The 14,356-nt window shown below is 39.8% G+C and overlaps 1 protein-coding gene across 3 annotated transcripts in view; it reads right to left on the bottom strand.

The window, feature by feature from the left end:
• Positions 1-14,356, bottom strand: part of farp1 (FERM, RhoGEF (ARHGEF) and pleckstrin domain protein 1 (chondrocyte-derived)) — a 100,437-nt gene that overhangs the window by 23,016 nt on the left and 63,065 nt on the right. The window contains exons 7-15 of one of the 3 annotated variants that reach the window (XM_056258633.1): positions 14,296-14,356; positions 13,713-13,860; positions 13,467-13,562; positions 12,242-12,408; positions 11,908-11,976; positions 11,121-11,196; positions 9,944-10,142; positions 5,408-5,595; positions 3,047-3,136 (exon numbers count right to left, since the gene is read on the bottom strand). The exon at positions 14,296-14,356 is cut by the window's right edge and continues 54 nt beyond it. In XM_056258633.1, coding sequence (XP_056114608.1) covers positions 3,047-3,136; positions 5,408-5,595; positions 9,944-10,142; positions 11,121-11,196; positions 11,908-11,976; positions 12,242-12,408; positions 13,467-13,562; positions 13,713-13,860; positions 14,296-14,356 — 1,094 coding nt within the window. The remainder of the gene's footprint in view (positions 1-3,046; positions 3,137-5,407; positions 5,596-9,943; positions 10,143-11,120; positions 11,197-11,907; positions 11,977-12,241; positions 12,409-13,466; positions 13,563-13,712; positions 13,861-14,295) is intronic. The other 2 variants (XM_056258635.1, XM_056258634.1) reach the window with 2 other exon arrangements.

The following is a 14,356-nucleotide window of genomic DNA, read 5'->3' as shown; positions in this document are numbered from 1 at the left end:
AAACTTAACAACCACCTTACTAACTATTAATAAGCAGTGATTAGGAGTTTATTGAGGAAAAAGTCATGGTTAATAGTGAGAATTGGGCCCTAATAAAGTGTGAACAAAATTGTTTGTACAATGTTATATCAGGCGCATCATATACAGTGCTTGGATAATGGTTTAAAATATTTGATCATCAGATTAATTAAAATGACTTACGTCATTTCAGATATGTCCATACGATGCGGTTTTATCAAGTGTGAGATGTTTTGATGCATAACGACACTACAGTTTTCAACATTATAATCATAATTTTTTCTTGAGCATCAAATCATCATATTAGAATGATTTCTGAAGGATCATGTGACACGTAATGATGCTGAAAATTCAGCTTTGATCACAGGAATAAACATATATTTAATGAGTTGAGCCAAACCTATCAAAAATCGTACTTGATGGTTATTCTAATCATATTAAATCAGATTTTGTTTCAAACAAACATGAATATAAAGGCTACAAGACATGTGTTTTAAACTAGATTTTTCATCATCTTACATACGTACACTCTAAACAATGCTGGGTTGTTTTAACCCAAATTTGGGTCAAATATGGACAAACCCAAATGTTGGGTTAAAAAAATGTAATTCAAAATTTTAACCCAACGTCAACTTTCACTTTCAACTGTAAATTTTTTAATTACATTTTTAACCCAACATTTGGGTTTGTCCATATTTGACCCAAAATTTGGGTTGAAACAACCCAGCATTTTTTAGAGTGCAAACACATTTTTAACAGTCACTTGGTGTAATGATGTAATTGATACAATCTTTATTTGAAGCGTCAAGTTATGAATCAGATTGCGTGGGTGTTTGAATCAAGATCGCCATCTTTAAACAATTAAATAGGTGTTGCTAAATAGGCGTTGACATGTAAATGTGGGCGGTCATATGTTAATGAGCCTCTTTTTCCACAAAATAATTTCACAAACACAATGTTCAAGATGAGCTGTGGAGGAACGTCTAGTAATTCAAAATCGATTTTCGTTCGAATGACCCTTCACAGTAATAGGAGGTACACATCAACCCTTTGAAGACTTTGTAGACATTTTCCATCATCATATAAAACATGAAATCACACACTATCAAACCATTTGACTACTTCATACAGATCCAAACATGAACAGATGAGCAGCCGTGGGCATTTCCCCAGACAAAATGTGATGACTATCTCAAACAGACTCTGACGTGATGACTGGAGAATCCCTGAATAAAGAGCCTTTGTCCCCTCGTCCTCATGTTCTGGATACAGCAAGACGTCCATCAGGACTCCAGCACTAAATGTATTGTGATTCTATAGCATATTGAATAACAGGCAAACACCAATCAACATGCTGAACGTCTCCCATCCGAGAAGGTGTTTAAACTGTTGAACAGATGCAGCTGTAATAACCTGAGCTTGTGGGAGTCTGGGATCCAAAGCCTCAGATCCACAAGCCAAAAGGAAATATTTATGAGACATGTGAACGCGTCGCCCTGCTGCTTCTCTCCGCTACCTTGTAAGACATCAAAGAGACGCGCTACACCCCCGACGTACAGACAGAAGAACAATGACTAACTCCTTATCTTCAATTCTCCAGTCAACCTTTCATTTGCAAATGGATAAAGACACAAAGTACGCCTAAAGGAGTAGTTCACTTTTTAAAAAACTTTTGCTGATAATTTACTCACCCCCATGTCATCCAAGATGTCCATGTCGTTCTTTCTTCAGTCGAAAAGAAATGAATGTTTTTGATGAAAACATTCCAGGATTTTTCTCCATATAATGGACTTCAATGGTAGCCAAACGGTTCAAGGTCTAAATGACCGTTTCAGTGCAGCTTCAAAGGGCTTTAAACGACACCAGACGATGAATAAGGGTCTTATCAAGCGAAACGATCGGTCATTTCAAAAATAAATAAAAAAGTTAAAGTTTTATAGGCACAAATGCTCGCCTTGCGAACTCTCCTGTTCGAACTCGTTCATCAAAATGAACGAATCTTTTTTCAAGTCATTGACTCGTTCATCAAAATGAACGAATCTTTTTTCGAGTCATTGACTCGTTCATCAAAATGAACGAATCTTTTTTCGAGTCATTGACTCGAAAAAAGATTCGTTCATTTTGATGAACGAGTTCGAACAGGAGAGTTCGCAAGGCGAGCATTTGTGCCTATAAAACTTTAACTTTTTTATTTATTTTTGAAATGACCGATCGTTTCGCTTGATAAGACCCTTATTCATCGTCTGGTGTCGTTTAAAGCCCTTTGAACAGTTTGCACTGAAACTGTCATTTGGACCTTGAACCGTTTGGCTACCATTGAAGTCCATTATATGGAGAAAAATCCTGGAATGTTTTCATCAAAAACATTAATTTCTTTTCGACTGAAGAAAGAAAGACATGGACATCTTGGATGACATGGGGGTGAGTAAATTATCAGCAAAAGTTTTTTTAAAAGTGAACTAATCCTTTAAACGTCCTGATTTAATTTATCTTGCTTTGTGTAAACATTCAATTTTTACAGAGCCTCTAAAGGGACCTTTACAAAAATAAAAAATATACAGACTTTCGCAAGCTCACGAGAAACTTTTGCGTACGCACGAGATTTTTTTTGACTAGTTTCTCAAGCAAAAAGTTTCTCAGTGAGCATGAAACTAGTCTGTGCGCATGAGAAACTCTTGCGTAATCTTTTTGAATGGTTTCTCACTCTCTAGAAAAACCACTGAAATCCCCCTAGCCAACACCTCAAACATCTTTTCCACAACCTAACAATCTAACAACTATCAGAAAACAAAGTTTAACAAATACTGGGAATGTTAGCAGCATATATTTTTTTTCAGAAAATGTACAAATGCCCCTTTCACATGAAACTGGGGTAAGAGAAAGTGATTTAAAACTAATGCAAAACGTAAATAACAGCATCCGTCACAGCAGCAGCATCCCAGACATATCCATTAGACTTCGAGGTATTTAATGACCGAAAACAGCCTGAACACATACAGAGCACATGAGAGTGTGTTTACGATCTTACCACAGTGATGACCTCCAGATCCTTCAGATACGTTCTCTCTGTGGTCAGGAGCTCTTTGGCGATGAAGTACGCTTTATCGGTCGGGAACCTCTGTGAGCAGGAGAGAGGGACAGAGAGAGAAATTACATTAAATGAACAAAAAAATGATAGGAGATATTTCCATTAGTGCTGTTAAAGGGTTAGTTCACCCAAACATGAAAACTCTGTCAGTAATTACTCTCCCTCATGTTGATCAACCCCGTAAGACTTTCGTTCATCTTCAGAACACAAATTAAGATATTTTTTATTAAATCTAAGAGCTGTCTCACTCATCCATAGGCTTCTTAAGGGATCGAAACTGGCCGGCCCAGAAAAGTTATGAAAGACATTGTTAAAATAGTCCGAGTGACTACAGTGGCTCAATCTTAAGTTTATCAAGCGACGAGAATACTTTTTGTGCGCAAAAAACAAACAAAAATAACGACTTTATTCAACTAATCATTTCCTTCTCTGTACGGCCGTGATATTTCATGTAGTGAAACTACGCAAAGCTTCTAGGTTGTACGTCACACACACACACACACACATGACCAGCGTCGGCCAATAGTAAGCCTACGTGTGATGTGCAACCTAGAAGCTTTGCGCAACATCACTACGTGAAATATCACGGAATATCATGAAATATCAATAATCACACCATTAATTGCACCTAGTAATATATTTAAATATATTTTTATGTTGGAATACTGTCACACTGAATCTCCAAAATAATGTATATACTGTATAAGTAGCCTATATATATTATATTGTAGCGCAGTCAGAAAAAAAAAACAGAATGCTGCGTAAATTGCGTTAAATATTTTTAACGCATTTAATGCATCGCAATTAACATTAATTTTGACAGCCCTAATTTCTATATAAAGATGCCATGAAATCAAAATTATAGTTTGGTGGCTTTTATGATAATGAACATTAGCTTGAAGGCCATATGCTAGTGTACTAAAATAAAAATGTAACTTTCAGCAAATATAAGCATTGAAAATAAAACTATTACATATATTTAAATATAAGCATCTTTCTCTTCTGATAAAGACAGAGCAGAAATGCATAGCAAGTAGCAAATCACTAGACAAGATCTTCGACAAAACCAAATTTTATCCTCACTCAATTGCGTGAACACACACACACACACACACACACACACACACACACACACACACACACACACACACACACGTCAAGTAAAACTCTCACTGTTCACTGAGCCGCTCACTCCGCCGCTACATAATCTGCCCTAAATAGACAGGAATTTAGGTTGAGTTTATCTAGGTCTCCTATTCTGAGACGTCCACAGAGACACTGGACCAAAACGCAGTGGCACTTCTGATGAGAAAACACTTTTAAAGCAGTCTTTCCACCTCTCATCGTAACCTTAATTTGTCTAGAGCACCTTCAATTCAAGCAGAGTGAAATATAAAGGGGAAATTACCCGAGGGTCCTGGAAATCGACTGCAGGAGATGATTGATTGCTGTGTTTGTTCATGAACTACAATCAAGGAGGTTAAAAAGGCTGACAAAAACAATTACTGGGTCCAAATGTAACGTTTTGCCATAGAAGAGAGAAAATAACTGGGCTTAAGTAGATATTAGCGTGAAAACTAGTGGCAATATATTGGTCAGGCACATTTTTCAGCCAACATTTGATTTTTAAGAGTGGATTTTGAAATAAATACTGAGTAAAATAAAGCTCTATTTTTAATTTCATACATGCATGTTCTGCATGTGATTGCACAGCCACATACCCTATAATGAAAGGGTGTGCACACTTATGCAGTTCGTTATTCCAATTTTGTCCCTGAAATGTGTAACTGGTTTTCAGAGCCACTGCATAGGCTGTAATTTTTAGATTGGAAGTGAAAGAGTTCTTGACATGATTTATCTTTGTTTCATTTTTTACATCACAAAAACCAGCTGTTTTAACAGGGCTGTGTAGACTTTTAATGATAGTATTACGTGTATATAGCAGGGGTGTCTAAACTCGGCCCCGGAGGGCCACTGTCCAAGTTTCTAGTATGCTTAGTAAGCTGATGAGCCGGTTCAGGTGTGTTTAACAGGGGTTAAAGCTAAACTCTCCAGGACAGTGGCCCTCCAGAATCAGGATTGGACACCCCTGGTATTTAGTTTGTCACTGTTATATTGCTGAAAACCCATCGCTATACTATCATCAGCGAGGACTAGAATATCCCTCTTACAACTGTCAACAATTTGACATAAACCACAATGTATTATTATAGAGTACTCGTCCAAAGTGACCCACCAGAGTCAGTTTTTACTAGCACATGGTGCTAATCTCAAACACTATTCCCTCCCCAAAAGACAAACCTTCCTCCGAACCTCGTCCTCGTCGTCTGTGCGAACGAAGCCGGCGTCGGTCAGTAAGGGGCTGGTGAGAGGAGAAGGCTGACGACCATCTGGACTCTGGCCGAGACTGAGACTCTGTTTCTGGCCGTTTACCATCACCCTGCCTGCAGACGGAGACTCGTTGTGCTGAGGGCTCCTGGAAACAGGACCTACAGGAGAACAGGCAGGTCATGCTAAAGTCTCGAAGCAATACAGACCTGGTAATCAAATAGCAATGGATTAGTCAGACTTACTGCACTTAGTAAATGCAATCGGTACAACATGTAAATGCAGTAAAACTACCCTGCTGAAAAAGAAGCCAAGCAAGCAATTCTTCACTAGCAACAACCATTTTACCAAAAAGACTAGAGCGAATTGAGCTTAATTTTACCAGTAAACTGCATGGCTATGATGGTCCAACCAGCTTCATGCCAGTTTAAGCTGGTCTTTTCTGCAAGGTAGTTTTGACATTTTAATCCTTAACACTACTAGTAAAGATTCTGGATTTATCAAGAACATTGCCAAGGGGTGAAGCTGCACAACACATTGTGTTTAGAAATGGACTACGGCTGACAGCGCCACATCGGGAACCAGACATGAGTGAGTCACACTATCCCAAGTCTGGGATTTCCGCCTGAGGACACTGCCGAGATACATAACACACTCCCTGGGTGATGGGGAGGGGAACATGTTTTATCTTCAGACCACTACATTCACTACACAAGTACATTCACATACTTGCCCGACAACGTTTCGTGTCCCATGCCTTGGCACGAATGGGATGCGACATGCGAACCGGGACATTTCAAATGCACCGAGTGTCCACAGCGCAGCCATTATTGAGGAAATCTGCAAATCTGGTGACAAAGGCCTCATGGTGGCACGCACACATGCGTCGTCAAACATGCAAAACACACAACTAGAACGACTACGGCTACTCTACCACAAGACAAGACACACGAGGGGGGCGCTAACATCTAAGGGGGACCGTCAGGCATCGAAATGTAAACATCTGGAGCCCCGCTTCACAAGTACCAAGTTTTATTGCTACCAGTACACATTCATTTACAATGTTAAAGTGTTCCAGAAATGAACAAGACAAGGGAAGAGTAATGAAAGGGGTTTGGAGTAGTAAAAAAAATCCAACAGACATCAATCATACAGAACCTGTGAAGAGGCATCGAGAAAATGAACAACCTTGCAACTTTAGAAAGTCCATTTATGTGCTACAGGGTTGCAACAAAGAGGAATAGTTAAAAAAAGGCTAACAAGTGTGAACTTTCCATTGCTTACCTGGTTATTAATTATTGTACAGTCTACGTCAGACGGTTTGTAAACACATACACTTATGGTTAATTGTTTTGCATATGTGCCACAGAGATAGCACTGTTAATTATGAGTATTTAAAAAAAAAAAAGTACAGTTACAATATATCACACAAATTTATCTGGAACTTTTCGTATACCTCAGCAAAGTACATTGCATACTGAAAAAATCAGGAGGAATCACAGGTTGAAAAAGAGTGAATCATTCAATACTACTACGGTACTCTGATAAAAACCTAAAAGAAAGTTAAATCACATTTTAGTGTAACTTGCAAAAAGCCAGAAATGCTACTTTGGTCACTGACTGTGATAAATTACAGATCATTGGAAACGCTGGGAGAGTGAAGACTATATACATTCATACCGTATGTTCAACAGTGGCCTAAACTAATGCTTTCCAATAAATATCGTCAATGCTTTCTTTTCATGTAACGGGCCCAAAAAAAATGCAGTGGTCCTGCAATTGGCTTCACAAACACTTTCGAAAACTTTTCACTGACATAAGATTGCCATGCAAAAGTAAAACAGGAAAAGTTTGCATTTGGAAAATGAAAAGATTACCGTATATTTTTAAATCAAAATATGCTTCATAGACAAGATTGTGAAACTTATACTATGCAAGTATGTGAGTCCAAATGTTTTCCCTAGTGCATCAGAAGGCAATAAGCAAAAACCGAGAGAGAGAGAAAGTGCCTAGAAAGTCTGGATAAAAGGTCCTATTGAACATAAGTTGAAGGACATTTTGGATAGCTCTTGGAAACCTTCCTAATCTTTTCAGACTTTACATGCTGAGCCTCAAAACAAGTTTCTCTGTCCACATCTCACTTACATCCATCTCCACTTCAAAAGACCACTGCATTTTAAGGGGCCCGTGTCAATGCCAAGTCTCTTACAACAGGACAGGGCGGTAAAATGCTGGAGACAAGGACAGGTTGACATGCTTCCAGGAGAGAGGAAAAAAAGACAAGGTGAGGCATTCCAGAGATACATGCTGGTAGAACAGTGCTGACATTGGGCAGGAGAAGTCTTAAAAGCAATGCAACCTGAGCACAGGTTAATATACTCAGAAACCGAGTGAACATCAAGCATTGCAAACGCACCGCAGACAGATGACATTGATGAGGCGTGCCAGAGATACAGCAGTTTGTTTAGGCAAAAAAGAAATTAAGCAGCAAAGCAAAACAAAATAATATGAGATCTTTACAATGCCGTTTTTTTTTAAGGAGTGATGCATGCTGGGAAATAGGCAAGCAAACATGACAATGCCACCAGATCAGCACCCCAAGTACAAAGGTAAAGAACTTGGAGCTTCTACTGTTTACGTCTCGTCTACACAATCTCTTAGATTATCTAATATACCATACACCACCCAAGCAGTATGATCTATTTATATGACTATTGTTCAAGTTTTTACACAAGTTATCCATCGGAATATTGAAGTTGCAGCTGTAAACCAGCTAGCCTAGCTGTGACAGTCAAAGCCACGGAATAGTGATATTACATATTGATATTGCATAACATTAGCTTCTATAAGCTATAGCTATGGCCAACAGAGAAGTATTTACAGATTAAGTAAAGATATGGCATCTTTCAGTATTTTTGTAATTCTTTCATTCTACAAGACTGACAAAGTAGAAATATTTCACAATATTAAACTCTTGGCAATACTGAATGACTAATCAACTGATTCGCAGTAATATGGGTAGCAGTTATAATCAGCTTTCATTCTCTACATTTACAGACATGGCACTTTGCAGTAGGACCTTCAACTCCTCATCAATCTCAAGTTAATCTTCAAAGAGTAATAGTTATGAGTTGTGCATATTTGAAATATTAAAATATATCCTTTAGGCAGAACACAGTCTTCTTCCTAAACCCTCCAAATCTTGAAAAAATACCATCATCGCTAATCTTGTTGATCTTGAAATGTGTATTACTTGCTCAACTAGTGCCACTAAATGTAATTACCAAACACTGCCTGTATCTGCCAAACAGATAGCCATGCCCCAATTGGTTAATGCTATTTCAGGCCATACTATGCCCACTAGCGGCACAGGAACTACACAATGCACCTGTAACCCTCAACCAGGCACACTTCATCTTCTCTAGCAGTTAAAGCATTGCGCCCCATCCTCATCATTGATGGGATAACCGTAGCCATCTTCTCCCTCTTGGCCCTCATCCTCAAGTTGGAGACTGCCCAAGGAGAACTTGCTTCGGGGCATAGGGGAGGAATTGGCCGCCCCAGGGTTTCCGTAGACTAGGGGCTGACTGTATGAGTTGCTGCCCGCATCTGACTCTGAATCACTAGACTCCGTTCCACTACTAGTGGAACCATCGATCATATGAACTGGGCCACTGTGGTCATTAGCACTCAGCCGGCTTCCATAGAGTCGCTGGACATTGCTGGACCGAGCTTGGCTAGGTGCTCCAAACCCATTAGCAGCAACACGCCGCTCTAGGGCGGCCATACGTTCAGCCCTCGAGACCACTGATCGCGGTTCATTGGCCGGGGTTGAACTTAACTGGCTCAGAATCATGGGGTCAGTGTCGGAACGGTTGCGCATGCCGTTGTGGAGTTTCTGCAAGTGTGGGGATCGATTGACAATTGGGGAGTAGCTCCCGTAATGTTGAGCCTCGCTCCCAGGTCGGCCATTGGTATGGTAATGGCTACCGTCATCCCAACGGCGATGACCACTGTAGCCGATCTGCTCTGGATGGTTCAGGGAGTTGGTATTGTGAAAACTGCTCATCACCGGGCTGCAGTTTGCACTCCGGGAACCAACTATGCGACCGGAAGGTGAGACCAGACCACGTCTATCCATACCTTGAAACAACTCATCCACCAAGGTACTGCTCAGGGGTAGAGCACGTGCTGATCCGTTACCACAAAACGACCCATTAGACAATTGACTACCACTGAAGGTGTCTGAACTCTTCCCCAACCGATGGGTGGTCATGGGAGACTCCCTAAATCTTGACTTGCTTGCCCCTAGTCCATTGTGCTGACCGTTTCCATAACCATTACTCTTGCTCGTTCTACAGCCAGTTGGCTCAACCTCATCATTGTCATGTGTGTGGGAGTGAGACCTGGTGACTAGGCCTTTGACCACATCATATTCGCTATCTATGTCACTGCAGTCGATGTAAGGTATCGAGGAGCTGCTACCCTTGGTAGCATGCGATGCTAGACCTGTGCTCAGATGCTCAGCCTGCTGCTTGGATGGGGATGGCTTTAATCGAGCATCTGCCTCCTCATGGGTCCCGTTTCGGCATCCGTTGGTCTGTGAGGTTAGGCTTCCAGTGTAGCGCTGGAGAGACGGGTTTTCAACAGTCACTTGGGTGCGCCCAAGAGGTGAGTCCGCCTGGTGTCCTGAAGCACTGGCATTCCTCTGCAACATGTACAACGCAAAGATTTGAGAAGGAACAGGATGAGAGGCATAAACTGACAACAAGTCAACAAGAAAATGTAAGCCATTTAATTTAGACAATCTATACCAGAATGGAAGCGGACCAAGTTACAACAGGCAGACAATTTAGTTGAAAATGTATTAAGACATTTACTTTGGAAAAACATGCAATGATGAATAAGCCCATTAACATGTATCAACTCTTTCCCCGCCGGTGATGTAATATTCCGTCATTTATGAGACAACGCTTCCCCGCCATTGACGTAATTTTCCGGCTTTCCGTGTTTTCACTGTTATGCGATAGGGGGCGCTATTAGGCAAATTCTGAAAGAGTACTGAATCTCCAGATCAAAAGACATGTGAAGAAGAAGCAGAAACAAGTGACAGCATATGTAAGCATATGCATATGTAAAATAACGGGATCATCAACATTAAACAGCATATAAATCAAAACTTCCTAATGTTACCGAATGAAATGTTGACCCAGGACGAGCTTTAGGACTGTGAAGCATTAGGGGTGTTGATGGACTCGATCTACTCCATCTGTGTTTTAATCTTTGTTCTGAATCCGATCCAGACGTAGTCTTTCGACAAAAACGTGATTTTTTCAGCTTGATTTTGTTGCTTTTCTTTGAAACTTACCCAAATTCAAGTTGACTAAAAAAAAAGAATGCATGAAGCTAGAATAAAAAGGGGTTCTTTGTTTAAAAGCAGAGGGTCTGTTCTTTCTTTTGATATATTGCATGTTCAGCTTTTCATACAGCCAAATATTCTGGGGGCCATACAACTTTTTTTGTATGAAAATGATTTAAAAAAAAAAAATCTACATCAAAAACGCTGGCGGGGAAAGAGTTAAGAAAGTAATTGGGGTTGATTTTGATGCTGACTTTAAGCTTGCATATTATGGGTTATTTTAATGCATTCATACTGTGTTTGTATACTAATCTAGATTACACTCACCTCTACTTGACCCTCAGCACACAGCCTGGGTGGGAATGGAGAAAGATCACTGTTGGACTGGATTTTACTATGTTTTCTAAGGATGGAAGATTGGAAACAATCAGCAAGGAGTTTTTCCAAGGGGATCTCATCACTAGGTTCAAAACCGTGGCCCTATATCCTCTCAGCTACTTCATGGATGTTGGCTGATTGGATTACTGTACGATAATGAAAAGGCCTTGACATACTGCTAGACAACAACTACTAGATTTTTCATCTAGTGCTAAAAAACCTTTGTTGGTGATGCTGCATGATGTGAGTGGTTGCTAAGGCATTGCTAAGTGGGTTCTAGGGTGTTGCCAGGTGTTTTCTAGGATGCTATGGATGATTTTTAGGGCGTGAGTAGATGGTTACTACAGCATTGCTATGTAGTTTTTAGAGTATTTTGCTAGGTCGTTCTGGGTGGCTTAATGGTTACTAGTCAAAAGCAGCATTCCTCAAGTCTCTGAAATATTTTTTGAAAAAATGTTTTAGCCTGTCTGATAATTTCCACCTGGTGAAAATGCTAAATGGAGACATATTTATGTGGCTTGAATGGAATTTGAATAACTCATATTGAAAAAATGACGTGTAAATGAGGCGTGTTGTTTATGAATGCATAATGTGATTTCTCTCAATAAAGGTTCTTGGGAAATAGATAACTGCACTCATACTTTGTCTTTCTCTTTGGTGTGTTGACTTCTGGAGAAAAATGAAATGCGGCAGAAAGGTAGTGACATTTAGACGAAGATCAAAAGAGAAATCTCACCTTTCAAATGGAACCTTTTTGAATTCTGAGTCCTTTACATAATCAATCACCTGCCTTTGTGTGCGGCCACTGATGAGACAAAACATGACAAACAACAGACAGGTTCAAAAACAAAGTAATGTCAAAACATTAACCATCTGGCATGAACTGAGACCTTCTTGGACTCTATCAATTAGCAAATAAATCCATGTAGAATATATGCTGAACCTGGGAAAGAAGTTACAGAGGTAAAATAATGTCTCTGAAATGTACCTTAACGGTAAAGTTAATTTCTGATGATGTGGTGAACTGCATGAGACACCATTTGAGTAAATGTATCTGCACTATTTGTTACCTGAACCTGAAGGAGGAACCCCTGGTGAACAAAACCGGTTTGGGCTTGGGTTTGGGTTCTTCGTACAGGCGGAAAAAGGCATGGTACTCCACACAAATCTTCCAAAACACCTTGCAGCAGTCCCTGCTTCCCATCATGAACTCCAGAGTGTCCTGACAGTTACTCTGCTATAGAGAACAGAGACGGAACATTGTGTCTTATTTGTCCTAGTAAAACTATTAGTGCTGTCAAACGATTAAAATATTTAATCGTGATTAATCGCATTAATGTCATGGTTAACTCACGATTAATCACACATTTTTATCTATTCTAAATGTCTCTTGATTTCTTTTTGTCCCATTATTTTTTATCATTTTAATGCTCTTATCAACATGGAAAAGTGGATCGAAAACAACATTGTCATATACTGTGTTCAATTTCACACTAACATTCTCACTTGGAGCAAATAATCTCTCACACAATGTAACACTGTCCATCAATAAAAGGGTGAAAGAAATACTGACGAGGTCCTGATATTGACGAGGGGGCGGAGAATTCGCATCAGCTGTGTGTGTGTGTGTGTGTGTGTGTGTGTGTGTGCTTGGCCATCATCAAGTGGTTTTTCAGACTGGATGTGCTGCGATGATGATAGCTCAGTTCACAATGACAAAACACACAGATCACTTTGGTCTTGTCAATAGAACCATTTGGCAACTTTTTAAGAGTAAATTTTCCATTCAGAATCTTATTGGCATCCATTTCGGCGTCTCGCGCTCGTCACCCACTCAAAACGTAACGTTAACCTACTATTTGGCCGGCTCGCAAGCCCAAACAAGTGTGTGTGTCGTGCCTGTTGTTTTGTTTCCGGTCTAGCTAGATCCGCTTGCGCTTTCAAAACGTCCTCGCGCGGCGCAAGCCATTGAAATGAATGGGTTTCATAGCGCAGCGCCGCGTCCTGTTGCAAAAGCATGTGAAAAAAACTACAAAGTTTGCTAGGCCAAAAAGACCATTAATCGCACGATAAAAAAATGAACGCCGTTAAAATGGGTTTGCGTTAACACCGTTAATAACGCGTTTAACTGAAAGCCCTAAAAAATATATATTAGAGGGCAAATGGACAGAAAATGATTTATGCAAGTACCAAAAGTTATTTATGAATCCATGACTCAGGTAAAGACATAGCTTTGAGTTGAGACATTTAGATACTGCCTAAAAATAATCCAACTAAAAAAAAGAGAGCACTTACATTTAAGTCAGGTCGTAGTTTTATGAGAAAGCGCTTCCTCTTGAAGCTCAGCTTGCGGACTTTAGACCAGTTGAACGCATTTATTTTGGTGTGTCCCTTTAGAAATCATATAAAAAAAGTGCATTCAGTGAGAATTTAAGACAAGAAAGCTTCAATAAAAGCAGAAATTGAGTTAGCTTGAGATCTACAATGGGTGAAACTTTAAATAGTATGCTTATTTATTTAGACAAAACTCTGTTAACTTACTTGAAAAACCAGCACACCAGAATGAGCCACGGCGAGGCTGAGCTTCGTTCCCTCTCGATCTTTTGCGGGGTGAAGACGCACTCCGTACATCTCAAGTCTTCGTGCAATCTCCAAAAGCTGGTAGTCCGATTCAGCTGGTGTCTGGCCGCTGTGAAATGGTCAAATTGTACAAAATTAAGCCTCTTTTCTTTGCAAAAACAAGTTAGTTTGACAGATAAATAAGCTTAATTACGACCTCAGCACTCACGTCTAGGAACAGAACGTTTATAATTGCAGATGCAACCTGATAAATATCACAGTATACTGCACCTCCTAAATTAAACGTGGGTTGAACTTTAAAATGTCAAAGCAATCCACAAATTGTACACAATTATCCCAGTCCCTGAATGTCTGTTTAATCAGCAAAGACCTAAATAGAAGGAATTTTGCTAAATAAGAAGCTCCTTCATAAGGGGCAATAAACAGCACACCGATCATTTAATGCTAATGTTAACTTTGCTCACGGATGAACCATATTGCATTAAACATCCTTTAAACCAAACAACTGGTTTGACTTCACTTTGAGTCATGACTTCACACTCACACGTGTTTCCGATGGTATTCAACGATCTTGTCCATCAATGTGTCCTGCTCTGGAATGTACT

The sequence above is a fragment of the Rhinichthys klamathensis genome, unplaced genomic scaffold (genome assembly GCF_029890125.1).
Source record: "Rhinichthys klamathensis goyatoka isolate OS25496 unplaced genomic scaffold, OSU_Roscu_1.1 h1tg000157l_1, whole genome shotgun sequence".
Classification (NCBI taxonomy): domain Eukaryota; kingdom Metazoa; phylum Chordata; class Actinopteri; order Cypriniformes; family Leuciscidae; genus Rhinichthys; species Rhinichthys klamathensis.
This window is presented reverse-complemented; position numbering and strand designations above follow the sequence as displayed.